The 27,441-nt window shown below is 36.7% G+C and overlaps 1 protein-coding gene across 1 annotated transcript in view; it reads left to right on the plus strand.

Moving 5' to 3' along the window:
- The window catches only part of NOP58 (NOP58 ribonucleoprotein), a 30,436-nt gene extending 16,828 nt beyond the window's left edge, over window positions 1-13,608 (plus strand). The window contains exons 6-15 of the mRNA XM_079130653.1: window positions 1,373-1,437; window positions 2,230-2,364; window positions 3,075-3,220; window positions 4,078-4,204; window positions 6,230-6,393; window positions 7,715-7,849; window positions 8,168-8,229; window positions 10,479-10,612; window positions 12,562-12,701; window positions 13,334-13,608. Of these exons, the coding sequence (XP_078986779.1) occupies window positions 1,373-1,437; window positions 2,230-2,364; window positions 3,075-3,220; window positions 4,078-4,204; window positions 6,230-6,393; window positions 7,715-7,849; window positions 8,168-8,229; window positions 10,479-10,612; window positions 12,562-12,701; window positions 13,334-13,384 (1,159 nt within the window). The 3' untranslated portion in view covers window positions 13,385-13,608. The remainder of the gene's footprint in view (window positions 1-1,372; window positions 1,438-2,229; window positions 2,365-3,074; window positions 3,221-4,077; window positions 4,205-6,229; window positions 6,394-7,714; window positions 7,850-8,167; window positions 8,230-10,478; window positions 10,613-12,561; window positions 12,702-13,333) is intronic.
- The last annotated feature ends 13,833 nt before the right edge of the window (window positions 13,609-27,441 follow it).

Consider the following 27,441-nt stretch of genomic DNA (forward strand, 5'->3'; position numbering starts at 1 on the left):
AACCACAAGAATGGTATGCTAATTAGAATAAGTCATACTCCATGCATATTCAGTGTCACAATATACCCTACTGTCATGTATATCTAAAAAGAACAAATTTAAAATATGATAATTCTAAACAGCACAGTTAAATATACATGTTAAGTTTATATTAAAGAAATACTACAGACTGGGTGTAGTGGCAAATGCCTATAATTCTAGCAATGCCAGAGGCTAGGCAGGAGGATTGCACTTGGAGGCCAGCTTGGACAATTTAATGAGACCTTGTCTGAAAATAAAAAGGGCTGGGGATGTAGCTTAGTGGTAGAGCACACCTCAGTTCAATCCCTGCAAAGAAAGAAGTACTACAATAACAGTAGTCTATACATACAAATTTTAAAAGGTGTGCAAAGGGCTGGTCTAGCATTTGTGAGGCCCTAACTTTGATTTCCTACAGAGTAAGGAGAGGAGTGAACATAGACTAATGAAAAGATTGAAGCTGCTGGGTTTAGTTGAGAGCAAAGGCAAGGAAGAATTTCTAAATGAGCTTTTTCTAAGATAGAAGAAGTAGTAAAACTGGATCATTACCCACATTTAGGATTAAACAACCACATGTATATCAGTGGTTCTCTGAAGGACAATCAGATATTCCCTTGGGATATCTGTCTAAAGATACTTTCAGTTACCACAATTGATGGAATAATGTATACTACCAACATCTAATTGGTAAATATCAGGGATGCTCAAAATGTACTACAAAGCACAGCATGGCACCCTCCTATAAGTAATAATTATTTTAAGTATTGCCAATGTTAAGAAATTGTTCTGTAGCTTTGTTTTCAGATGTTAAGAGACTACAATATTTTTTACATGAGGTGGTATAAAGTCTTGATGTGCTACAAAAAAAAATCACATGAGCCAATATGACTTTCACTCTACACATTATTTTGTTATTCACATAGAAACTTATTCATGTTACAGAAGTACAGGTTGTTGCAAGACAGATGTACTTATTAATTGTGTGTCTTATGATCTTTCACAGAGCATTTGTATTTAATTTGGTTTTCTGCTTAGAAAAACTGAAAATAGTATAACTGAGGACAGAGATTTGGATTTAAATTTTTTTAAGATGTTAATTTTTATTTATTTATTTATTTATTTATTTTTTTGCCACTACTAGAAATTGAACACAAGGGTACTTCTACCACCCATCTACATCCCCAACCCTTTTTATTTTTATTTTGAGACAGGGTCTTGCTAAGTTTCCCAGGCTGGCCTTGAACTTGAGATCCTCCTGCCTCAGCCTCCTGAGTCATTGGATTACAGGCATGTTGCAGCACACCTAAGATGTTAATTTAAGTGCTTTACTAATTTGCTATTTTCTCCTCCTCAGCTTGTCTCGATACAGATTAAAGTTTAGTGCTGATAAGGTGGATACAATGATTGTTCAGGCAATTTGTAAGTATAGTACATGGCAAGGTCTGATCTGTTTCTTTGTTTTTCATAGTTTTTCTTCCTATGGAAGCTATTTGTTTTCTTTATGAATAATGTGAAAACTAGGGTAGGAGCTATATGGTGGTCTTTTTCACTTAGCTTTTTAATGATTTGTTGTTCTCCATGGAGGACAATTTTTAGGAACATCATTATAGCCTATTCCAATTTTTTAAATCGCTGTAAGTGGTGATTATATTCCTTTATACATAACCAAGAGAATTGAAGTTAGGGACCCTATGCCCTATATTGTTATACCCATGTTTATAGCAATATTATTCACAATAGCCAAAGATGGAAAAAACCAAAATATCCATTAACAGATGAATGGATACATAAAACTATTATTTGTACTTACAATGGAAGGTCACATTAGATACATTCTATATCAGATACATTTTACAGTGTGTATAAACTTTTGTGTATGAACCTTGTGATAGACCAAACATAAAAGGACAGATAATACAGGATTTCACTTACATGAAGTTCTAGAATAGACAAATTCATGGAGACAAAGTACTGTATACATTAGTAGGGACTTGGGAAGGTCATAATAGACAGTTATGTTTTGATGGATGTGCAATTTTTAGTTCTATATAATGAAAATTTTTTTGGAAATGGAATGTAAATATTGTGAGTGTACTTAATGCCACTGGTTTGTACTTTTGAATATGGTTAAAGGTGAATTTTATGTTACTACATATATTATACTGTAATAAACTTCTCATAAGTTTTTCCCCCCCTCATTTTTATCTACAGCCTTGTTAGATGACTTGGATAAAGAACTAAACAACTACATTATGCGATGTAGAGAGTGGTATGGCTGGCATTTCCCTGAATTAGGAAAAATTATTTCAGATAATTTGACATACTGCAAGTGTTTACAGAAAGTTGGTGAGAAATTTGTTTATCCTTAAAGACATTGAAAATAAGTAAATTTGGTTGCATGTCCGAACATAAATTTTATTAACTTATCTGTTAGATTTCAGAATTAAAATCAATTTTGATTTTGATGGCCTATATAACAGAGTTTTTCTTTAAGTAGTTCTTAAGGTGAGCTCATTAATAATAGGGGCATTTGTAGACTGGGGCATCCTGTAATATATTAACAATATATTGTTAATATTAACAATATATAATTAACAGTGACTAATATTAACAGTAGTATAGCTGTCTATATTGTTGGTATTATATTCTATACTGTACAATTACCATAGTAATACTATAAGTAGAGGGACCTGACAGTTACTAATAAACAAGAATTTCTTATATTACCATCCTCAAAATTAATGACCCCATCTTTCATATAAAATTGACATTATTATTAGTCCTGTACTTAATTTTGCTACCTTTTTGAACTAAGTTTTCATGGAATGTTTTGTCTTATTTTTACCACAATTATATTTTTGGAGGTAGATGGTGGGGGGATATTTATCTCTAAAATCAAGTCTTTACATCAGGAAAACTAGTAGGTCCGACTTACTTAATGTTTCATTTAGACATCCTTTTCATTGGCTTATGTCTACTTTTTCTTTTGACCATGTAGTGGATTTTATGTAATTGTTGAAAAGAGTGATTCTCCCCCATCCTCTGCAAACATGTAGGTGATAGGAAGAACTATGCCTCTGCCACACTGTCTGAACTGCTGCCAGAAGAAGTTGAAGCCGAAGTGAAAGCAGCTGCAGAGATATCTATGGGAACAGAGGTTTCTGAAGAAGATATTTGCAATATCCTGCATCTTTGTACCCAGGTAAATTATATCCATAGTGAATCCAGCTGAGTGTTTCCAGCTCTGTAATAATTTTCTGATGGCAATGATGATTTTTACACTATTGTTCACCTGATAACAATATGAAGGTGTTCAGTCACTACCTCATCTGATGCCATCTTATTTGGTATACTTACAGGGGGGGGAGTACATACTGGAATGAAGTAATTTGTACTACTGGCATATTTATTAAGGAGTCCGTGAAATGTGGCTTGAGTTATTGGAGTTTTGTGTTTATAGCCCTTGGCAATTTTTTTTCCCCCCAAATTTGAAGATAATATATACAAAATAATCACAGATAGGATGATACAAATGTCTAGCTGTTGGAATATTCTGAAAATTATTAGAATAGTATTGACACATTTTTTCCAGAAGGTATACTGAAAGTGGTTTACATAATTTGTCTAATTACAGCCTTACAGAAGTGATTTTATAGAAAACTGATCTTAAGAGTAAATTTGCCAGGGCTGGGGAGATAGCTCAGTTGGTAGAGTGCTTGCCTTGTAAGCACAAGGCCCTGGGTTCGATCCCCAGCACCCCACTCCCACCCCCCCAAAAAAAAAAAAAAAAAAAGTAAATTTGCCTAGAGTCAAGCAACTGTTCTTTGATAATTCAGGAATCTAGCCCTTTTTAATTTGAGACAGGGTCTCACTATGTAACCCACACTGGCCTAGAACTCCTAACCTTATATAACTATCTGCTTCAGTCTCCTGAGTAATTGGGCTAGAGGCACATGCCACTGTGCCCAGCTGTTGGAATCCAGTGGTTTTAGTCATGTAAATTTCACACTATTTTACTCATAGGTATTTGTGACTTACTCATTTTATTCCTTTTGTTAGGTGATTGAAATCTCGGAATATAGAACTCAGCTGTATGAATATCTACAAAATCGAATGATGGCCATTGCACCCAATGTTACAGTCATGGTTGGGGAATTAGTTGGAGCACGGCTTATTGCTCATGCAGGTGACAGTTTTAATGTAATTTGTAAACATGAGTATTTAAAGTCAATTTTTCTGGGTTTTGATCTTTAAGAGTAACGGCCAAGTGTTCAATGATGATTTTTTTGTTTGTTTGCCTGATTTCCTTTTGGGTAATGAAGGCATCTTTAGTCACTACCTCTTCTGAGACACTTGTGGTCCATTTTCAGGTATTTTCTATGGTTCATCAGAAAATCATATGATTACAAAAGAATATAGTTATCATTTTCATAATATTAAAAACTTAACACAGAGCCAGGCAGAGTGGTACACACCTGCAATCCCAGCTACTCAGTAGACTGAGGCAGGAGGATTACAAGTTGAAGGCCAGCCTGGACAGTTTAGCAAGACCCTGTCTCAAAAAAAGTAAAAAGGGTTGGGGATGTAGCTCAGTAGTAGTGAACCCTGGGTTCAGTCCTCAACATTGCCTAAAAAAAGAAGAAAAGAAAAAGTCATGAGTTTGGGCATGAAAATCAAAAGGAGAGTAGTAGAAGGGGCAATAAGGTAGGAGGGAACGGGGAAGTGCTGGGCAGTGATATTGGCCAAATTATATTGTTAGGTTGTGTATATGTGTGGATATGTAACACATCTCATCATTTCTTATAACTGTAATGCACCAATAAAAAAAAAGTGGAAAGAGAAAAAGTCATGAGTTTGGGAGATGTAGTTCACTGGTAAAGCACTCGCCTAGCATGCACAAGGCCCTGGGTTCAGTTCCCAGTACCACAAAAGAAACAAAAACCATCATCAGACCAAGATGAATATAGTTATTAAAAAATGACAACAGCCATCGATCGATTGTGTCAGTTTCATTGTTGAATATGCTATTTTAATATATTTTTACTTTCAAAAAAATATTTTGAAGAATTAATTTATAATAAAACTTAACGTGTGTATATGGTAATATAAGGATGATATGCTACAACAAAAATCATTGTATAATTGAACTGAAGTACAGTTGAAGTACCAGTTTATTTTTATAATATTAGTGATACTGTTTTAATCCATCACAGGTCTTTTTAATCATCTACATCAAAGTGTTTAGAATAACTCTTTTAGCTGCATCTTTAATCAGACATAATATTCCATTCAAGTGCTTTTCCCTACAGGATCACAATTCCTTGACTTCCAGTTTTGTAGATACATCTAAACTTAGGGTGATAAGGGATGCATACATAGATTAACAGAAATATGAGTTGTTGCACTTTAAACATATCTCCAGTAATTGAGTTCATAACATTAACAATGGGTGTTAAGTGGTTTTTTTGTTTTGTTTTCTGTGGTGGTACTTGGGGTGCTGTGCAAGCGCTCTACCACTAAGCTACATACCCAACCCTGGTTGGGTATTTTGACAGAAAATATTCTTTGCAACAAATCCAAGAAAACATCTTGGTAAATAGTTCCAGGCATATTGCTTCCTAATCCATATCTGAAATAAGAAGGGTAAATAAAGTGAGAATAATTTTTCACATAGTTAATACTACTAAGATATTCACAGGTGATACTACTTAATACATATCTAGAGCAATGGAATATTTGATGTCCAAAATCTCAGAAAATGAGGGATAGATTGATGTGTGTAAATACTTGTGTTCATATATTTACCACTCTTTTTAATATTTTTTAGTTGTAGATAGACACATTGAACCCAGTGCCTCACACATGTGAGGCAGGCTCTCTACCACTGAGCTACAGCCCCAGCTCCCTGTATTTACCATTCTTATGGTATGCTAATGAATATGGAATAGAAATAATCATCTCGGGCAAATAAGTAGCATTGAATTTAAGCTTAACCTTCAGTTTGTCATAGACATTCATCATAAATCTCTGGCTGAGAGTCAAATGAAGCGTTAGTATTTTCAGGGAACTCAGTCCTAGATTACATAATCCTGCATTATATGAGATTTTTTATTTATTACTCTAACTATAATCATTAAATTGTCTTTTATTTAATACATGGAATGTACATATTGGTAGTGTGTTATTTGTGACCACTAATTATCTTTGGTAGGTTCTCTTTTGAATTTGGCCAAGCATGCAGCTTCTACAGTTCAGATTCTTGGAGCAGAAAAAGCACTTTTCAGAGCCCTCAAGTCTAGACGGGATACCCCTAAGTATGGTCTTATTTATCATGCTTCACTTGTGGGTCAGACAAGTCCCAAACACAAAGGGAAGGTGAGTTACAGCTTAGGCATTTTCTTTTTCTTTCTTTATTGTTATTTCCCAAAACACAGTTCTCCTGTTCTTATTATACTGCACAGTCTTTTGTCTTTATCATTTAATTTAGAGTGGTGCATCATTTAAATTAAAATTATTTCTGTGCACTGAAAGAAAAGATTAGAAGAAATTGTTTTTGGTTCAACTGTAGCCATTTTCTTTCACTGTTAGTTTTTTTCTAGAATTTACCTGTGGATGATACACCAAAAATACTCTGTTTTGCAAGAAAGCCAATCTAACATTGATGAACTACTAAAACTAATAGCACATAGGCCAGGCATGGTGGCACACACACGTAATCCCATCTTCTCAGGAGGCCGAGGCAAGAGAATCCCATTCAAGGCCAACCTGGGCAACTTCGAGGGACACTGACTTAAAATTAAAAATAATAGTAATAATAGCATATTCACTATGTTGAATACTTAGAACTTCATTGAGTCCTTTAATAACCAGATGGAGTTGTTTCTGTTTTACAGATGATGAAAACATCTAATAAATTAAGTACTTACAGTGTTTCTGTAGGATTCATAATTTAACAGAAATAAACTGAAATTTTATAAACTTAAGAGCACAGTAATGGAAATAGTGTTCAGTGAAACAGTATCAGTTTGAAAAAGGACTCACAAGACTTTTTTAAAAAATAATTTTTACTTGTGGATAGACACAGTACCTTTATTTTATTTATTTATTTTTATGTGGTGCTGAGGATCGAATCCAGTGTGCTAGGTAAGCATTCTACAACTGAACTACAGCCTCAGTCCCAGTTAAGACTGTTTAATGAGGAAAAAGAATGTAGTTTTCTGGAGGACCTCTCAAGGCATTGAAGTAGTGTCCCTGTGAGAAACTAAACAAAGACATTGGAAGAATAGTTTGAGGTGATTTTTTTTTTTTTTTTTTTTTTGAGGTGATTTTTAAACACAAATAATAATTAGAACATCTTTTTGTCCACCAAAGTATTGGCAGTCATGTATAACCAGTAAGCCATTATATTGTAGCAAAGAAGAAAAAGTACAGTAGGTGATTTGAGTTATATGACTTAATACTTTTGATCCTGATCTTTCAATGAGGGCTGGTGGGTATAGCTCACTGATATAACTGCTTGCATAGCATGCATAAGGCCCTGGGTTTGATTCCCCAGCACCACCAAAAAAAAAAAAATTCTAGAATGAATGGTAATGTGCTGATTTTCTATAATCTTTCTCATGAATAAATTATTGAGGATTTTACATCTCCACTTGGGATATAGTTTGATTGCTTCTGGCTTCATGTTTTCTATTAGATTTCTCGAATGCTAGCAGCCAAAACTGTTTTGGCTATACGCTATGATGCCTTTGGTGAGGATTCCAGTTCTGCAATGGGAGTTGAGAATAGAGCCAAATTAGAGGCCCGATTAAGAACCTTGGAGGACAGAGGGGTAAGAACCACACCCTACCAATATTCCTACAGTATTTCCCATGAACTATTAAACAATGAGTACTCTTATGAACTTCACCTGCAAAATTTGTTTTGTGATACATTTTAGTATGTCTAATATTTTTTGTGCCTGCTGTTAAGTTTCTCTTATTTGCTAAGAATTGATGTATTGAACCATGTTTCTCATTAAGATACGTTGTTCATAGTATCAAAATTATTGGATGTTGCTGCCTGCAAGTCCACTGAACTCACTAGACATAAGATATTATAAAGAGATTATGCTTAGAATTTTATTAGTAATCTCCATTTTTCTTCTTAGATAAGAAAAATAAGTGGAACAGGAAAAGCATTAGCAAAAACAGAAAAATATGAACACAAAAGGTGAGTACATTTAGGGGTATGGATGAACTGTTTGTTTATTTAAAAGTTAATTACTTATCAACAGCATGTACACACAGACCTATATATCCCCTTTTTTTTTTTTTTTTTTTTTTCTCTTATTGATGTTTAATGAAGTAGCTCAGGGTCCAGGCTTTGATCAACTTCGTAGTCCTCCTGCATCAGTTTCCCACATAGGTGGGATTGTAGGCATGCATCACTACAACCAGCAACAGCAATTTTTTTTTTTTTTTTTTTTTTGGGCGGTGCTGGAGATCGAACCCAGGGCCTCGTGCTTGCAAGCAAGCACTCTACCAACTGAGCTATCTCCCCAGCCTGCAATTTTTTAATTATAAATTTAAGCACCCAATTAGCCCCCTAATCTTTTTTAACTTTACTATAAAATTATATATATATTTATCATGTACATGTTGTTTTGCCAGATATGTATATTGTGGAATGGCTATATTAGGCTAACATGCATTATCTTACATATTGTTTTGTGGTGAGACACCTGAAATGTAGAAGTTTTTAAGAATACAATATAGTATTTTTAATGGTAGTCACCATGCACATCCCCCCCCCCCCCCCCCCCCCCGGCCATTTATTTCTCTACACTCATTTCTAGTTTTTTTAAACTGGGAATTGAACCCAGGAGTGCTTTGCCACTGAGCTACATCCCCAGTCCTTTTTTTTTTTTTTTTTTTTGCGGTACTGGGGATTGAAACCAGGGCCTTGTGCTTGCAAGGCAAGTACTATGCCAACTGAGCTATATCCCTAGCTCTTTATTTTTTATCTTGAGACAGGATCTTGCTAAGTTGCTTAGGGCCTCACTACATTGCTGAGGCTGGTTTCAGAGTTTGAATCCTCCTGCCTTCGGCTCCTGAGTCCCTAGGATTATGTGCCTCCATGCCCAGCCCGTTTCTGGTTTCTAATCACTTCTGATTTCTAGTTTGTAACTTCCAGATATTGGTAGTAAATATTTTTCATTTAAAGTTTCTCTATATTATTGCTGTTTATCAGAAAGAAAGTTTATTCAGGATTAATCCACAGTGAAACCCTTAAAAAGTCAAAGATGGAAGATAAGTCTAAAAATGGTTCGTAGGCATAATGAAGTATTCAGATCTCACTGTCAACAAGATTTGTGTATGGAAGGGTGTGTTAGTTATCATTTGAGGTAATGCTTCATACTCATCAGGTTGTGGTGACACAAGTAGAGTGGTACAATTTTTTTGGAATACTGACATACATCAAGTTCCTTCAGAGTGCTCCTAGTCATTAACCTAATTCTACTTTGCAGATTCTTTTGGCACTATAAGAATTTTAATGGTAAATTTTATGCTATAGTTGGTCACAGAAAGCAATATAATTATGTATCTATTTATACATGTAGATATTAAAATATACATGTTAAGAATTTTTTTCCTATATGCTTTTGAAAAAGCCAAATGCATACATTATGGACATTAACATTTCTATTGTGAATTTTCTAAGTTGTTTACAATAGCCACATATTCTTTGTGGGGGTGGGTTACTAGGGGTTGATCTGAGGGACCCTCTACCACAGATCTACTCCCCCAGATCTTTTTTTTTTTTTTTTTTTTTTCCAAAACAGTGTCTAGTTAAATTGCCCAGAATGACTTTAGACTTGAAGTTCTCTTGCCTTAACCTCCCAAGAAGCTGGGTTTTCTTTTCTTTCTTTTTTTTTTTTTTTTTTTTTTTTTTCCCTTTCCAGTTAGTAGTGAAGATGTTTCCTCCATCTTCTCCCTATGCTAATTGTTTTCCTGTACAGTACTACATTTATTACTAAATGACAGTTCATTTAGCTCAGCACTTGTCTTGCATGTGATTAACTTATTTTAAAAATATTAATGCTTTAAAAAATACGTTAATGCTTTTTTTTTTTTGGTACCAGGAGTGCTTAACCATTCAACCACATCCCCAGCCCTTTTTGTATTTTAGAGAGAGTCTCTCACTGAGTTGCTAAGTACCTCAATAATCTGCTGAGGCTGACTTTGAACTCTCAGTCCTCCTGCCTAAACCTCCAGAGTTGCTGGGATTACAGGCATGTCCCACCATGCCCAGCAATGCTTTACCTTTTAGAAACTCAAGTCCTCATAAAGTACACCAAAGCCACTAACATGAAACCACATTGTATGTTTGTGTATTATCTAATGACATTTTCTTTTCTCTTGAATTATTTTAGTTACAGATATTTGTAGAGATTTTCTAAAATTGTTTGACTCTTTCAGTGAAGTGAAGACTTATGATCCCTCTGGTGATTCCACACTTCCAACCTATTCTAAAAAACGCAAAATAGAACAGGTAGACAAAGAGGAGGAAGTAACTGAAAAGAAAGCAAAAAAAGCCAAGATTAAAGTAAAAGGTTGGTTTAAAATTTTTAAATACCATTTATACTATTATGATGATACACTCTTGTAATTACTCTTTTTCTTAATATATATATTTTTAGTTGTAGGTGGACACAGAATATCTTTATTTAATTTTAATGTGGTACTGAGGATCGAACCCAGTGCCTCACATTCCAGGCGAGTGCTCTACCACTGAGCCACAACCTCAGACCCTGTAAATACTCTTATACTTAAGAATTACAGGCTTTACTTGGAAAAGTACCCATCTTTACCATTGAACTCATACTGAAATCCAGTTATGTTTTAATATGCCATTATGTTCCCTGGGAATAGGTGGAATATTATTAAAAGCATCAGATTTCAGAGGAATATGAGAAGCATATCTTCAAATATATACAATTAAGTGTTTTACTAGGTATACTAAAATAGTTCCTACTACATGCATTATTTTAGCAATTAAGAATTTTAAGCAAAAGAATGATTTCTAAGTTGGGTGCTGAGATTATTTTCCTCATATGGTTAAGAATGAAAGTGGACTTGATAACAGCAGTGGTTTTCTTCACTGTTTAATAAATTAGAAGATTTGCATGCTTGGTGGCTATTATAGTGATATTTTATAGGTACTTAACCAGAGAACTAGGCTGTCTTATGAAGTTGATAAACCAGTGCCCCATTTACTAGTTGCACTTGTTTATTGAGTGCCTGCTAGTCTAGAAAAAAGTAAAACATTAAAGCAGCAATTCAACTTGGTTTCTAAATGGCTCAGTTGTCAAAAACACAGTGTCAAAAAATATGGACACAGCCCTGCATAGATAAAACAGACAATTATTTTAATTCCTTTTGTTTCTTTATTGAAAATCGAGGAAATCTCTAACTCATTGTTAGCATTTGAATCACTGAATTTTAGATTTTATCTTTTTTTTTTAATTAAAAAAAATCCTTCCTTTTTTTAACAGTAAGTTTTCAAAATTCTCATGACTGAATCTTTACACTCGCCCAATTTTTTGCCTAGAGTTTTTCCCATCTCGTAAGTGCCAATTTTTGTTATTTTGGCTGTCAACCTCAACTCTCTTCTTCCCAAATCTATTCTTGCACCAAATTTTCTCTGTTCTACTTTGAAAATATGTAGTGGCCATAGAGACACTAGATGCTTCAGAATGTTAGCTTTGTGTTATCTTCTAATTTCTACTCTTTGCTGACTATTCCAGCCACATTGACCTGTTTGCTATTTCTTAAACACCCCTTCCCAGATATCTGGGATCTTACCATTTGCTCTTGTCTCCTTGTAATATTTCCTTTCACATATACCATCATTCATTTCCTTTTCTGTTTTTTTTGGGGGGGTACCAGGGATTGAACCCACAGGGGTGCTTAACCACTGAGATAACATCCCCACCCCTGTTTATTTTCTTAATAAAATATTTAGAATATTTCTGAGTTGCTGTGACTGACTTTGAATTTGCAATCCTCTTGCTTCAGCCTTCCTAGTCACTGGAATTAGAGGAATGTGCCACAATGCCCAGCTAACATCCTTAAACTTTATGTATGCAAATAAGGAGTTTTACAGAGGATAAATTATTCAAGAGTCATGTCAGATAGAATAACTCCAGATATTCTGACTTCAAAACACAAAATCTCTAACCGTTTCTAATATAGTTGCCTTCTCTCCAAAACAATGACATTGATCTACAACCTTTGTTTTAATCCTAATTTTTATACATAACTGCATGATCGTGAGAAAATTATGTATCTCTGAACTTTATAATTTGTAAAGTTTATGGTATTAGAAAAAGTAAGCCTCAAAGGACATTGCCAGTTATAAGATGGATATAAATATTGAATAGTTGACCAGAATCCCATCCCCTCCACCCCCCCACTCCCCCCAAAAAAGCTAATAAGGTTTTGGGTAGATTGAGGTCTGATTGGATGTTAATTGTTAGGTCTTTATACTTACCCAATTCAGTTGAAGAAGAGGAGGAAGAAGAAGAAGTACTAGTAGAAGAAGAGACATCTACGAAGAAGAAGAAGAAAAAGGATAAAAAGAAACACATTAAAGAAGAACCACTTTCTGAGGAAGAGCCATGCACCAGCACAGCAATTCCAGTATGTGTGTCTGTTTTTAATTACCAGTACTGTCTTAGTGTGGGCATGGTCTCCATATTTTAATCTCTCAGAAATGAGCAAGCATTTTTAAAAATGATTTTCATTGATGGGGAAGTAAATAAAATGGTCTTATTATATCTGTACTATTAAAGCCCAGGGTTTGATCCTAGGATTTTATTTTTGTTTTGTTTTGTTTTGATAGAGGATCTCCCTGAGTTGCTGAGGCTGGCTCCGAACTTGAAAATTCTGCCTCTCAGCCTTTCAAGCTGCTGGGATTACAGGCTTGTGCCACTGTGCCCGTATTAAGGGCCAGTTTCCAAATTTAGTTTTTACTACAAGAAACAGTGTGCTCTGAGGAAGGAAGAGAAGATGATTTACTTTTATTTTCTTATTTTTTCACAGTGCTGGGGATTGAACCCAGAGCCTTATGCATGTAAGGCAAGTCCTGTACCACTGAGCCACACCCCAGCCAGCCCTAAAACTCATTTTTATAGGCATAATATGTATATTTTTAGATTTTAATCTTTCTTCCAAATTTGTTTTCATGGGACATCAATCTGTTTTATGGAAAAGTTATTCCTCATGTATACAATTGCAGCTCTTTCAAAAGCATTCTTGTTGATTATTTTCAGAGTCCAGAGAAAAAGAAGAAGAAGAAGAAAAAGAAAGACAGTGAGGACTAATGGAAAGGAAACATAATTTTGGCACCTGGAAACATCATGCTTAAGATTCAGTTGGGAGTATGCCAGAGATGCTTTCTAAAATAGTGAAGAGAAGGTTGAATGAAACAGTGATTAATCATCCATAGCTTTTCAAACTGTCTATGTCAACTCTTGTTAACCTTATTATGTCAGCATTTGTTAGTCTTTGATATACAAATAAAATATTTTCTTTGTATTTTAAGGCAGGTCTGTGATCTCATTATATTTTACATAGTCAATCTTTGGTCTCTTCTATATTTTATTTGACATCTGATTATTGTTTTGATCATTAGTTGAAAAGTTGTTAATGGAATGGATAATTTGAAACAGTCTTTTGGAAGGCTAAAATTATTAGATGGACCAATTTAAGTACCTCATTAATGTGTTTCTCTTGCCTTTTTGAACTATTTTTCATATCTGCCTCTGTATTGATTTATATAAAGACGTTTCTTGTTCAGATCTTAAACTAGGTGAGCAAAACATTTCAGGATATCTTCTAGAAAAGGAAGAAACCATGTTTGTAATTTATTCATTAAAATACCCTGGGTTAATAAATTCCCAGTAGTAGAAAGAAAAAACATATCGTTTGAACTAAAGGAAAACAACTGGAGAAAATAAAATGTCAGTAGAAATGAGGCATAAACCTACAACAAAGAATACTAGAGAAAGATCTTTACTGTTTAAAAATAGTATTTATTATGTCAGCAGAAACCTGTTTTCTGTATAATCATGACAGCCATAAGTTTATCAGACTATTGTATCTTGCCTCTTTATTTGCTGTGGACATCATGCTGAAGTGCAATTCAGTAAAAGCATTTGGCAGACCGCAGAGGCTAGAAGCAAGAGACTACAGCTTTGAGTTCCATCTCTGCTTTTCTTGTAACCACAAGCAAGTCAGTAACACTCCTTTAGTTTCCTAGTTTGCTGTTAGCTTTTATAGTGTGGTTATTTTGCTTTGAGGGGGAAAAAAAATGTCATTTTCCAGTGCCCAGTAGTAAGCATCCCAGACACATTCTTGATTTGAAACAATGTTATTTTGTTTTTAACTCTTTCGTTCTATCTATTTTGATACCAGAGATTGATCCCAGGGGCGCTTAACCACTGAGTCACATTCCAGCCCTTTTTATATTTTATTTAGAGACAGGGTCTCACTAAGTTGCCGAGGCTGGCTTTGAACTCTAAATCCTCCTGCCTCGGCCTCCCAAGCCACACCACACCCAGTTGTTTTAACACCTTTGATGACCTGTTAACTAAAAATTTCAGTAGTTTTGAATAATCCTAGTTTTGAAAGCCTTAAGTTCTTTCTCATAGACTCAAGTGATCCGAAAACCTTGGCCTCCTAGGTAGGTGAGAATATAGGCTCATGCCACTGCACCCAGCTATACCTAGTTTTGATCAGTAAATTTGAATTATTTTCTATGAGCCACATAAAATAATTAATCCTTGTTTAAAACATTTATTCTATGGCTAGGGATGTGGCTCAGTGGTAGAGCACTTGGCCGGCATGCACAAAGCTCTGGGTTAAATAACCAGCATTATCAAAAACAAAACTTTGTTTCTCCATTTACCCTCTTAAGAAATATAAATTATTTTCTGGATTAAATTTCTGTAATCTGCTCGATTTTTTTTTTTTTTTTTTGGGGGGGGGGGCTTCTCAATCAGTTTACAGGGCCTTGGCTAAGCTGTCCCTCTAACCTCAGAAGTTATTTACTGTTCTCTCAGTAATCTTTCAGAAACGTTTCTTTTGTTGCCCATTTTCTCTTCAACCCTTTGTTGCTTCTCCATGCCACTTTTAAATATGTGACTTAGGCTCATTCTTCATCCCAGCTGTACATGGTAGGCCCAAGTGTCTCAAACTTTTGTGCATGAGAGTCATCTAGGGACCTTTATAAAGTACAGAGCTCAATCAGATCTAGGTTGGGGACCCATGACAGCATTTTTAGCAAGCTCTCAGGTAGTATAGGGTGAGGGTGCACATAGTAGGAAAGTACTAGGGTTAATAATTTAAACTCACTGAACCTGCTTTTCCTTGTCTGCAACGGTATTTTGAGAATTCAGATATTTGTGAAGAGTTTTTAAAAAATTTCTTCTGCATCCCTTGACAGCTTCACTCTCTAATGGTAGAACTCTGCTTACCTATCACTAATTGTTCCTGGCATATGATAGGCCTTTAATGCTCAGTGGTGAGTGTATGACTTGTGGAGAAATTACTAGGTTTATGTGTTATTCTGATTAAAGAATTAGAATTATTCTAGTTTTTCCACAAATGCCTTAAGAACACCATTAATTTTTTTAAAAAAATAAAGAATTTAATCTTTTTTATGTGGTACTGAGGATCAAATCCATGCCTCATCTGTGCTAGGCAAGTATACTACTACTGAGCTACAACCCCAGCTCCCATTAACTTGAAGGCCTTAAGTGTTCTGTTTGTTTTGTTTAACCCCAGGTTTTTTTATCTGCTTTGTCCTCTGGCAAGTAACTGTAAACTCATCGCCAAAAGTGAAAAATTGTTAACCATTTTTTAAATACAACTGTATGGGTGCTCCCCCACCCCAGTACTGGGGATTGAACCCAGGGCTTCATGTGCATGGTGAACAAGTGCTTGTAGATGATTATTTTCAGTAGGTTTGGTTTGGTTTGGTACTGGGGATTAAACCTAGGGGTGCTTAACCACTTGACCACATCCCCAGCCCTTTTTATTTTGAAACGTGATCTCACTAAGTTTCTGAGGCTGGCCTCAAATTTATAATCCTCCTGCTTCCGTCTCCCAAATTACTGGTTATAGATGTGTCACCATTCCCAGCTTCAGGTTTTTGTTCAAAAACATTTATTAAAGCAAATGCCAATGAGATTTTCCTGGAGATCTTCTGGAGTAGTTAATAATTGTGATGCTTGGGTGGGTTTTAAGGAGAAGTTTTTTAGTAATTTTTTAGAATCACAATGAATGATTGGTAGGGATTAGAAACACCTGGAGGACATGGGGTTAGAGGAGGGGGTCTGAACCCAGGACCTCACACTTGCTAATCTTGTGCCTTATCACTGAGCTATAACCCCAGACCTTTTTTTGTTTTGAGACAGGATCTCAAAGTTGCCAGAATTTTCATTTTTGGCAAATTCCCAGCTCACAGTAGTTAAGGGATAATACTTCTACTAGGAAGATTTCCATTGTCCAACCCTAATCCTAGCTTTGCATCTCTCCAAACTAGAACCTAATTTTATGGCCCAAGATAACCATCAGGCCACAATTGAGCTCTTCTACTATCAGGTGAAGCACATTGGGACTGGACACAATCTGACTAATGTTCTTTCTACATAGATAAAGCAAACTTGAAATTATTGTTTCCCATTAGAATTTGCTTTTTGAACTAAAGTGCTGTTTCTGCTACTGTTCTGTGCATATTTTGTATAAAAGGGGAAAAGCAGTTGTGTTGAAGTTTGTGGAAGCATTTGAAACAGCACACAACATACAGCAAAAAGCACGCATGCAATGCAGAAGTATCTGAGAGAAACTAGTGAGATGATAAACTTATGACTAATCCCATAAATGTAAATGGCCAAGCATGGCCTTGACTTATTTTGGTTGACTATGAACAAGGATGTGCTGGTACTTATACCAGCCTCATCATTTTTTCATATTTATTATGGTTTACATATTAGGTATTCCCAAAAATACATGGGAGACGATGCAAGAAGGGTTACGGGTGAGACGATTGGGTTATGAGAGTCTTAACCCAATGAGTGAATTAATCCCCTGATAGGGATTAACTGAGTGGTGACTGTAAGTGGTAGGGTGTGACTAAAGGAGGTGGGTCATTGGGGGTGTGCCTTTGGTATGTATATTTTGTGAGCTTAGTCTCTCTATCTGCTTCCTGGTGTGAGGTTCCCAGCTGCTTTCCTCTGCCGTACTTTTGCCATGATGTCTTGCCTTACCTCAGGCCCTGAGGAATGGAGTTGACCATCTGTGGACTGAGACCTCTGAAACTGTGAGCCCCCAGATAAACATTTGTTTCTAATTGTTCTTGTCAGGTCTTTTGGTCACAGCAGCAAAAAAACTAACTAAAACAATATTCAAGCATCTCTACTATTTAGTACTTTCCTTTGAAATACTAATTTTTGGATTTTGTTGTGGTTTTGTTTGTTGCAGTGAATGAATGACTTTGTGCATTTATCTTCATGTGCTTGTGTTTAAATGGGATAGGGCTGGGTTTGTAGCTTAGTGCTACAGCACTTGCCTAGCATGCATGAAGGCCTAGGTTCCATGTCCAGCACTGCAAACACATAAAGACAATTTTCTAGATGTAGAATTACTGTGACAAAGGGAATATAAGTGTAAAATAGTGCCAGTTTGCTTTCAATTTAGTAATTTTCAGTTTAACCAACAGTATTAGAAAGCCACCATTTCAGAAGCTTATCTTAAGACAGTTATCTATCCCAGCTACTCACTAGCACAGTTTTGCACACAGTAAACAGTTTTTTTAAATGTTACTTTGAATCAAGTGGTTTTACACCTGGATAATTTCCTCTTAAAATTCTGTAGTCCAAGATATATAAGAAAATTCCACTTTATCAGTACAACATTGAAATTGAAGATCATACACTCCCACTCAGCCTTATGCTGCTAATCCAAAGTATTTGTGACCAGAAAAAGGTACCCCTTCAACACATTGTAATGCTGAAGTACCAGAAAATTGTCAATACTGTAAGTCAATGACTAGGAGGTGTCTGCTCCTGATTCCTTGGTTTTGTGCAATGGACATCTTGCACAGTTTTAAGTATAGCTCTGCACTACTTTTAACAAGCTGTAATTCTGGTCCACCATCACTTATTGGAAAATTCAAAGTAATAAGCCTAAAAGGATAATTAACATTTATTGAGTACTACTCTGTATCCAGCACTGATCTAAGCCCTTTAATTAACTGAAATCTAACAATCCTTTCTAACAGATATTATTATCTTGCTTGCTTTACACATGAGGAAGCTGATAACAGGTTAAGGAACTTGGCTGATGCCATTTAAATCATTGGAACAGTGAGGTATGAGACTAATGGAGGCTATCTGCCTCAAAGGCCAGTGACCAATGAGTCTGAAAAGTGCGAGCTACTCTATATTAGAACATTTTCTTAGTGACCTAAAGAGAATCCTGTAATTTAAAAATAAATAAATGGTTTGAATCTAGAAATCACTTGCAGACAGGTTGGAATAGCTGTCACCAGAGCTTTCTCATAGAACCTGAGGATCTCAAGGCTGATATTTTCTATTCTGTGGTTTAAACCAAACCCCAAGACCCAGCAGGCCACCAAGCAATAGCTTTGGATATAGCTCCCAAGAACTCCTGGCCTACCATGTTGGTACCCCTGAGGTTAGCTGGTCAAGACAGCCATTACAATACCAACTCCTATGTCATAGCAGAAAATGCAGCCTTCAAAGTTGGAAGACACACTGTTATTAGCATAGCTTTGATGGCATCCCTTATAAAAGTGACCAAAGTCGAACAAATGCTCATAAACACTACAACCCCTGATTATTCAGTGTCAGATTACTTAAGAGTTAGGAGTGGAAATGAGACAACAATGGAGACTGACAATAAATTCCTCAAAAATTTGATGTGTCTGTTAGTACCAGTGGAGGGGAATAAATTTTAGAGGCCAAAGGAATCAGATTGTCTAGTGCTATCTGCCTTGTCTATCGCTGCAAATGAAGATTTGGGACTGAAAGAGATCTTCACCATACTTTACCCAGTGTGCTGGCATATTCCAAAGATTTTAGGTGTGCCCTTTTCTCTTAGCAACAGGGAGAAAATTTCTTATATAAAGTGTGGGCTGGGTATGGTGGTGCACCCTGTAATTTCAGCAATTTGGGAGGCTGAAGCAGGATTGCAAGTTTGAGGCCAGACTGGGCAACTTAGTGAGACCCTGTCTTAAAATAAAAGGGTCTTGGAGATGTAGCTCAGAGGTATAGAGCTTGCCCAGCCTGTGAGAGGGCCTGGGGTCAATCCCCAGTACAGACCAAAAAAAAAAAAAAACAAAAAAAACTTTACACATTTAATTAACATTTGGATCCATCTATCAGAATCACAGAAAGCAATCAGATGCAGAATATGTAACATTAAAAATGTGGCAGGCCACAACAGAACTTCATTATGATTGCTTCTGAGGAGTCGCATCTTGAGAATTAAGGAATTAAGGGAGGTGTGGGAGATATAGAACTACTGGTTTCATTATGTCATTATCAGTCTATATTGCTTAGACAAAAAAAAAAAATTTTTTTTTCAGTACTGGTGATTGAACCCAGGACATCACAAATGGTAAGCAAGTCCTCTATTACAGAGTTATATCCTCAGCCCTTTTAAAATTTTATTTTGAGACTGTCTTCCTAAGCTGTCCAGGCTGGCCTCAAACTTGCAATCTTACTGCCTCAGTATCCAGAATAGCTGGGATTAACAGGTGTGCACCACCACACCCAGCCTAAATTTAAATTTTAAAATATTCTTTAAAAGAAATACATGAGGGGAAGAGGGGCTTTTCTGTATCAGGTAGGCAAATTACAATCTGAGGTCTAAATCAAGGCAACAGCCAACTTTTACAAATAAAGTTTTAATAGTACACACACAGCCATGCCCATTCCTTTCAATACTATCTATGGCTGGCTGTATGTCTATGACTTGTGTTTTCACAGCAGAATTAAGTATTTCTGATCCTTTACAGGAAAGATTCTCCTGCTTTGGATCAAAAGGAACTTGAAAGAGTCAAATGGAATGTGTGGACTTTTATTTACTCTGGTTCCAAAAAACAAAAGATATGGAGACAGGGAGGTTCTAATGTGAACTGTAATGATTGATTTCAGGAAGTTCAGCAAAATTGACGAAAATAAGCAGATGAAGCAAATATGGCAAACAACCTCTAATCCCAGCAGCTTGGGAAGCTGAGGCAGGAGGACTTCAAGTTCAAAGCCAGCCTCAGGAAAAGCGAGGTGCTATGCAACTCAGTAAGCCCCTGTCTCTAAATAAAATACAAATTAGGGCTGGGGATGTGGCTCAGTGGTCGAGTGCCCCGAGTTTAATCCCTGGTACACACACACAATATATATGGCAAACAATTGTTGAAATATGTGGCATTTGGGCATATGAATGTTCATATGATTCATTTTTTTCTGTATACTTTCAAGGATCATAATAAAATCCTATTTTAAAAAGCAAGAACATGGTATTTATTTTGCTTTACTTCTGAGTTCTTTATTTCTGAAAACGTCCAAGATCTTTAAGACATTCATGGCCAACAAGTATTTGGGACACTCACTGTGGGCAAGGCACTCATTAGATAGCAGGAGATAGCAGGGAGAACTCGAAAGAACCAACTGCAGCAGCTTCTGCCTGTAGGCAGTTCCCAGAATGAACCTCAGACGTCCAGCCCTCCTAATGAGAAGACATGCTGTCATTTAAGTTCCTTCTTGAGGAAGATGGAAAGCAGGGAAGCAGCAGATAGAGATCTCAAGTGAAGATGAGGACTACAAAATTATGCAGTACAGACAAAAGCTGTGAAGTGGAAGTTGTGTATGGAAAAGAAACCGTCCTTCTCCCTCTCTCTTCTAGCCACAGGATACTATTTGAAATTAGAAAATAGCTAAGGGAGCAGAAGAAAGTCATGCCAGGTAATATAGTTGGAAATACAGCTGCAACCCTTTATATGCCATCTCCCCACCCCAAACTGTCCCTGGAGCTCTGGCACTTTGGTGCTGACCTGAAGAGCTTTTCTGTGCCATAGAAGTATAGGAAACCCATCAGGGGCATTCTTGAGGCCTCATAAAGCTGCCTTCTTAACCTGAGCCAAGAAGGGAACGCCTTGGTTCCTAGCAGCTTAAATGTGTCTGACTCCAGGAAAAGAATCAGGCAGACAACAAGTGCATCTATTTATATCTTAAAATCTGCTGGGCCAGCAACAAGCTAATAACCAACTGAGCATGATGGAGAGCTACAAGCTAACCATCAGAAAGGAAAGAGCCCTGCACTAGTGGTCCAAGAAAATAATATATGTTAAAGTGCTGTGTAAGCCAGAAGTCACTATGAAACATCCTGGCTATTGTCATGAATTGGTTTCACCATCTATTAATTTGTGTCCTTAGACAAGTCAACCTATGTCCTCTCTGAGTTTCAGTTTCCCTACCTATAAAAACGACATAAATTTCTGTTTATCTTGCAGGACTCTAGGAAACTCAGATAATTTATGCAAAAGTTCCTTGTAAACTGAAGTATTATTACCCAACCTCTGTTCTACTTAGAAAACAGGAAAATGCAAAAGTTAAGATTCCAGGGTAGAAGTCAATGGGAGGGTATTTTAGTCAGTTTTTTATTTATTTTTTTTTTAACTACTGTGATCAAAAGACCTGACAGGAATAATTTTAGAGGAGGAAAATTGTATTTGGAGCTCATGGTTTCAGAGATCTCAGTGCATAAACTGTCAACTCCATTGCTCTGGGCCCAACGGGAGGCCAAACACATGGTGGAAAGCAGCTCAGGACATGAAACCAGGAAGCAGAGAGAGAATCTTCTCTCCAGAGACAGAATATATACATCAAAGGCACGTCCCCAAAGACCTCTCTCCTCTAGCCACATCCTACCTGCCTATAGTTACCACCCTATTAATCCATTCAAGTGGATTAATGCACCATTTAGGTTAAGGGTCTCATAATCATTTCAATTCTTAACTTTCTTGCATTGTTTCACACATGAGCTTTTGGGGGATACCTAATATCTAAACCATAATAGGAATTAGGGAATTTTTTGCAGTGTCTAGCAACCAACTGTTTACTAGACCCATTTGTTTCTGGACATACACCTACCCTGTATTCCTCAGCCTCCCTTACAGTTAGGTGTGGTCATGCCACTGAATTCTATCCATTAGGATGGTAATGGGCAGCAGTGATATACATCACTTATGGTCTGTTTCATAAGAAAAAAAAAAAAAAAAACACTACACTCCTTACATCTCCATTCTCATGCTAGCTCATGCAGGCACAGTGACTCTGGGAATAGCATCGAAGATACAAGATAGGGGCTAGGGTTGTGGCTCAGTGGTAGAACACTTGCCTAACTGTGTGAAGCACTAGGTTCAATTCTTAGCACCTCATATAAATAAGGTGCTTAACAACTAAAATATATATTTTATATATATATATATATATATATATATATATATATATATATATATATATATAATATAGAAGCCTGGGATCCTGAATCACGAGTGGTGTGGAGGACAGTCACCCACAGATCAGGAGCATCCAAGTTAGTCTTTTGCCTTGTTTGGTCCATTTATGTTAGTTGAACCTTGTGAAATTGTCAATATTTGACTATTTTTGACCTACAAAAATGGTAATTCTGTATAATTCAACCTAACACATATTTTGGATTGTTTTAGGAGCTATTGTAACTATAATACACTATCTTAAACTAAATTTTTTAAACACTCACATTTTCAAAGAAAAGAAGGAAAATTAGGGTTCTTGAATTCATGGATCAGACATTGTAAACTGCCTACTTTGGGTCCAGATTCGTGTACAAAAATATTTGATTTGCTCTACAGAATGTTGGCCCACATAGTTTTTAAAAAGACGAATTCATTGTTGAATCAAATATATTTTCCTATCATGCACTCAAAAAAACTTTCCTTTGTCTTTTTTTGATTGTTTTACACTTAGAATTAATGTAGCAGGGCAGTGGTAGAGCACTTTCCTAGCACGCCTGAAGCACTGGGTTCGATTCTTAGCACCACATATAAATAAATATGAATTATTGTAGCAAAGTGGGGTTGGGGTGTAGTTCAGTGATAGAGGGCTTGGCTAGCATGCACAAAGCCCTGGGTTCAATTCATCAGTGCCCCCAAAAGTGTAGCAAAGAAAAAAACTAAAACTAAACAAAGCCCAAGAACAAAGCTTTAATAAGCAAATAATTAAAATGTTATGTTATGATCTTCAGAGAGAGGGAGAGAGAAATTTATAATTATGGGATGAGAAAGCATAACATGAAATTCAGAAAATAGGAAAACATTTGGAGCTGGGACATAATTCAGTGATAGAGTGCTTGCCTAGCATGAGTGAAGTCCAGGTTTGATTCCACAAAATAAATAACTAAGAAAGAAGGAAGAAAAAGATAGATACAATTGACTATGTTAAAACTCTGGGATAGCCAGGCATAGCAACACTTTCCACATGGCATATTCTGGCATATTCCACTGTCTAGAGAGGCTGAGACAAGAGAATTGCAAGTTCAAGGCCAACCTCAGCAATTTGGCAAGACCTTGTCTCAAAAAATAAAAGGGCAGGGGTCAGGTGCGGTGGCACAGTCCTGTAATTCCAGTGGCTGAGGAAGGAGGATCGCAAGTTGAAAGCCAACCTCAGCAATTCAGTGAGGCCCTGTCTCAAAAAAAAAAAAAAAAAAAAAGGCTGGGGATGCAGCTCAGTGATAGAATGCTCCAGGTTCAGTCCTTAGTACCACAGACACAAAACAACAACAAAAATCTTGTATACCAAAAATACTTCTTGGTTAACAAAAATACTGTAAAACAGTCAAAATATAACAAATATTTTCGTTAATATATAAAGAGATTAAGCAAATTAAGATAAAAAAAAGTAACAGGCAGTTCTAGAGAAAGAGGTATATAGATGAATGATCAAAGAATGTAAGAAAAGTTATACTTTGTCAAATTGCCAAATAAATAATACTCTTTGTTGTCCAGAGCACTGGGAGAATATTGCTTTCTTCCTTTTTTTTTTTTAGCAATATTGGGACTTGAAGGGAACATATTTTCCTAGTAGCTATGAAAAGTAAAAATACCAACCAAGCAATGCTACTGCTAGTTTTGTGTGTATATAATCACACAAATCACAAAAGCACTTGTTTATAATAGCAAAACAAATGAGAAACAACCATAATATCCCATAAATGGGGCTAGTAGGTCATCTGAGGACTAAAAAGTTTAGCATTAAAATACAAATAGATCTCCTAAATAAACTATTATAGTGGGAAAAAGTGTAGAGACAAATGTAAAACTAGTTTGTAAAATATTTTGAAAGATATGTGTACTAATTTGTTTTCCATTACTGCAGCAAAATGCCAGAAGCTGGATACTTATAAAGAAAATAAGTTTATTTAACTCCCAGATCTGGAGGCTGAAGTTAAAGTGGATGGTCCTACTTGTTTGGTTGATGATGAGAGCCTCATAGCAGATGGAATCATGGCAGGATACATAGAGAAACAGGAAGCCAGAGGGTGGGGAGGGTCTTACACTTTTACTACAACCCCTCTTGAAGGAACTAACCCAAAAGGACTGCCACACTGACCACCAAACTTCCAACATATATGAATCTTCAGGCATACACTCAGCCATACCCAAACCAAAGCAACGTGTATATACCCCTATCGCTGTGGCCCATATACAAGAAGCTATTAACAGTTGCCACCTTTGGAGAGAGGGATTCGAGGTTTGGAAATCGGAGGGTGGGAAAATTTTTGTTCTTTTTTGTTCTTCATTTCCTCTAGAGTTTCATTAAATTAAAAAAAAAAAGTGCCTGCATCATTTTCATTTAAAAAAATATAAACTAGCCAGGCACCATGGGATTACAACTATAATCCAAACAACTTGGGAGGCTGAGGCAGGAGGATTGCAGGTTAAAGGCCAACACAGGCAATTTAGCAAGATCCTGTCTCAAAACAAAAGTAAAAAAAAAAAAAAAAAAATTTAAAAATCTGGGAATGTAGCTCAGTGGTAAAGCATCCCTGGGTTCAATTCCCAGTAGCCAAAAAAAAAAAAAAAAAAAAAAAAAAAATCAAATCAAACAAAGGTATAGGCAAAATATACTGTTTCATGTAAAACAATGATGTGCCTGTTTGTCTTGTTATTGCTTGTTTGTTTTTTCCCTGCAGAGATCATGAGGGAATTTGTTGTTTTCTTTTTTGGAGAGATGGTACCAGGGATTGATCTCTCTGGTACATCTCCACATCTCCAGCCCATTTTTATTTTTTATTTTGAGACAGAATCTCTCTAAGTTGCACAGAGCCTCACTAAATTGCTGAGGCTGACTTTTAACTCCTGATCCTCCTGCCTCAGCATTCCAAGCTGCTGGGATTATAGGCCTGTGCTACCGCACCTGGTTTTTTTGTTTTCAAGATGTCTCATGTTGAGTGAGGTGGTGCAAGCCTGTAATACCAGAAGTTTGGGAGGCTGAGGCAGGAGGATGAAGAGTTCAAAGTCAACCTCAGCAATGGTGAGGCACTAAGCAACTCACTAAATAAAATATAAAAATAAGGCTGGGATGTGGCTCAGTGGTTGAGTACCCCTGAGTTCAATCCCCAGTAGCCCCCCTCCCCCCAAAAAAAGGTGTGGTCTCACTGGCTGGCCTCAAATTCTTTGGCTCAAGCAATCCTCCTGCCTCAGCCTCTTCAGGCTAGACTACAAGCATATGTCACTGAGCCCATCTAAAAGGTATATGTTTTGTGGTTTCAACTGTGTTACTGTAATGAGACAAGGAAATAATAGAAATTGCTATAGTTGTGTGTTATGCAGTAATAATAAGCTGTATTTGGTATTTGCCTGAACTTGTAAAACTAAAATAAAGGCGCCTGTTGACAAACTTGCTGTGGGGCGGATGACACTCCTGAACAATGCCAATATGAACCTTTATGTATGATTTGAGTGGTGGCTCCTAGTATAGTCGTGTTCTGGTCTTTATCAACGAAGACCAGAGCATGACTGGGCTGAAATCACTACTTAAACCCCTGGACTTTTGTAGTGCAATGTCAGCAGCACCACAACCAGAGGACTCCACGTCGCTCTTTCTCTTGACTGCCCCGGCTGCTGTCCACTCCATCACTGATTGCTGATCCACCATTGTCACGTGACGACTGCCTCCTAGTCTCCGGCTTATCGGACACTCAACAACATCCAAAGACATCCGAGGAGCTGGGAGAGGCTACTACAGCTGAGAAGAATCCCCTCCATCTAGCTGACTGACTTCTTGGCTAAGAGACGTTGCACTGAGTAAGTCCATGGGATTGGACTCTAGGTGAACAAGGGAGTGAATCTTCAATGTATTTGTGACTTGCGATCATTAGGAATGTTAAGTTGAGTGTGCACTAGATGAATAAAATCCACTTGTTGGAACCAAACTTGATTCCTCTCTTACTCACTGCTCGCAACAGTTATCAGTAAGGTTTTTCCAGTAAGAAACAAAGTGGGAAGCGTGAAGTATAAATGGACAAATTCCTTGAGTTTCATCAGTTCTCTGCACATAGTTCTTGAGCTTCCAATTATTATTCTTTATACTTCAGGCTAAAATATCACCCCATGGGTTCGAAGTTATTAATGCCTCATCTTCGTTTTATAGCAGAAGAACTATAATCACAGAAGAGTTATGGTGACAGAATTACAACTGCAGCTCCCACCTGCTTAACACGTTGAAGAAACATTATGCTATGAAATGCCGATCAGAGTTAATGCAAGTGACCTGATTTGATCTTACGCGCTCTGTAATGAATGAATAGAAAGCACAAATAGATATTAATGACTTTGCTATTCATTCTCTACTTGCTCTAGATGTACTTTTCTCTTTCTCATAGTGTTCCTCACAGTTTTCCTTCATTTCTCATCAATTCTTGGGATTGGTTTTCTTTCCTCTTTCCAAATCACAGATGTTTTCCCACCCTGTGAAAACCAGGGACTGGCTAGCCAGAGCATTACTGTAATTGTGTTCTGGAGGAAATCCTTTCTTTTACTGCCAGGAATTTCAGGCTCCAAAAAGGGGGAGGAGGGGGCGGGGGCTGGCACACTGCCAGGTAATTGCCTTCTTCTTCTTCTTCTTCCCCTTAGCCATCTGCAGGAGACTGGCTGGAGCCCAAGGGTAAAACCACAGCCTCTGGGGCTGGAAGGGAGGGACTTTCAGGGATCCTGGGGGTTGAATTGATCCTGGGTCATTTCTCTACCACATAAGCAGGACCTCTATTAAATCACAACCTAGCAAATTTTAATGCTGTCTAAAAGTAGAAACCA

Source organism: Sciurus vulgaris, assembly GCF_902686455.1.
Source record: "Sciurus vulgaris genome assembly, chromosome: 3".
NCBI classification, from domain to species: Eukaryota; Metazoa; Chordata; class Mammalia; order Rodentia; family Sciuridae; genus Sciurus; species Sciurus vulgaris.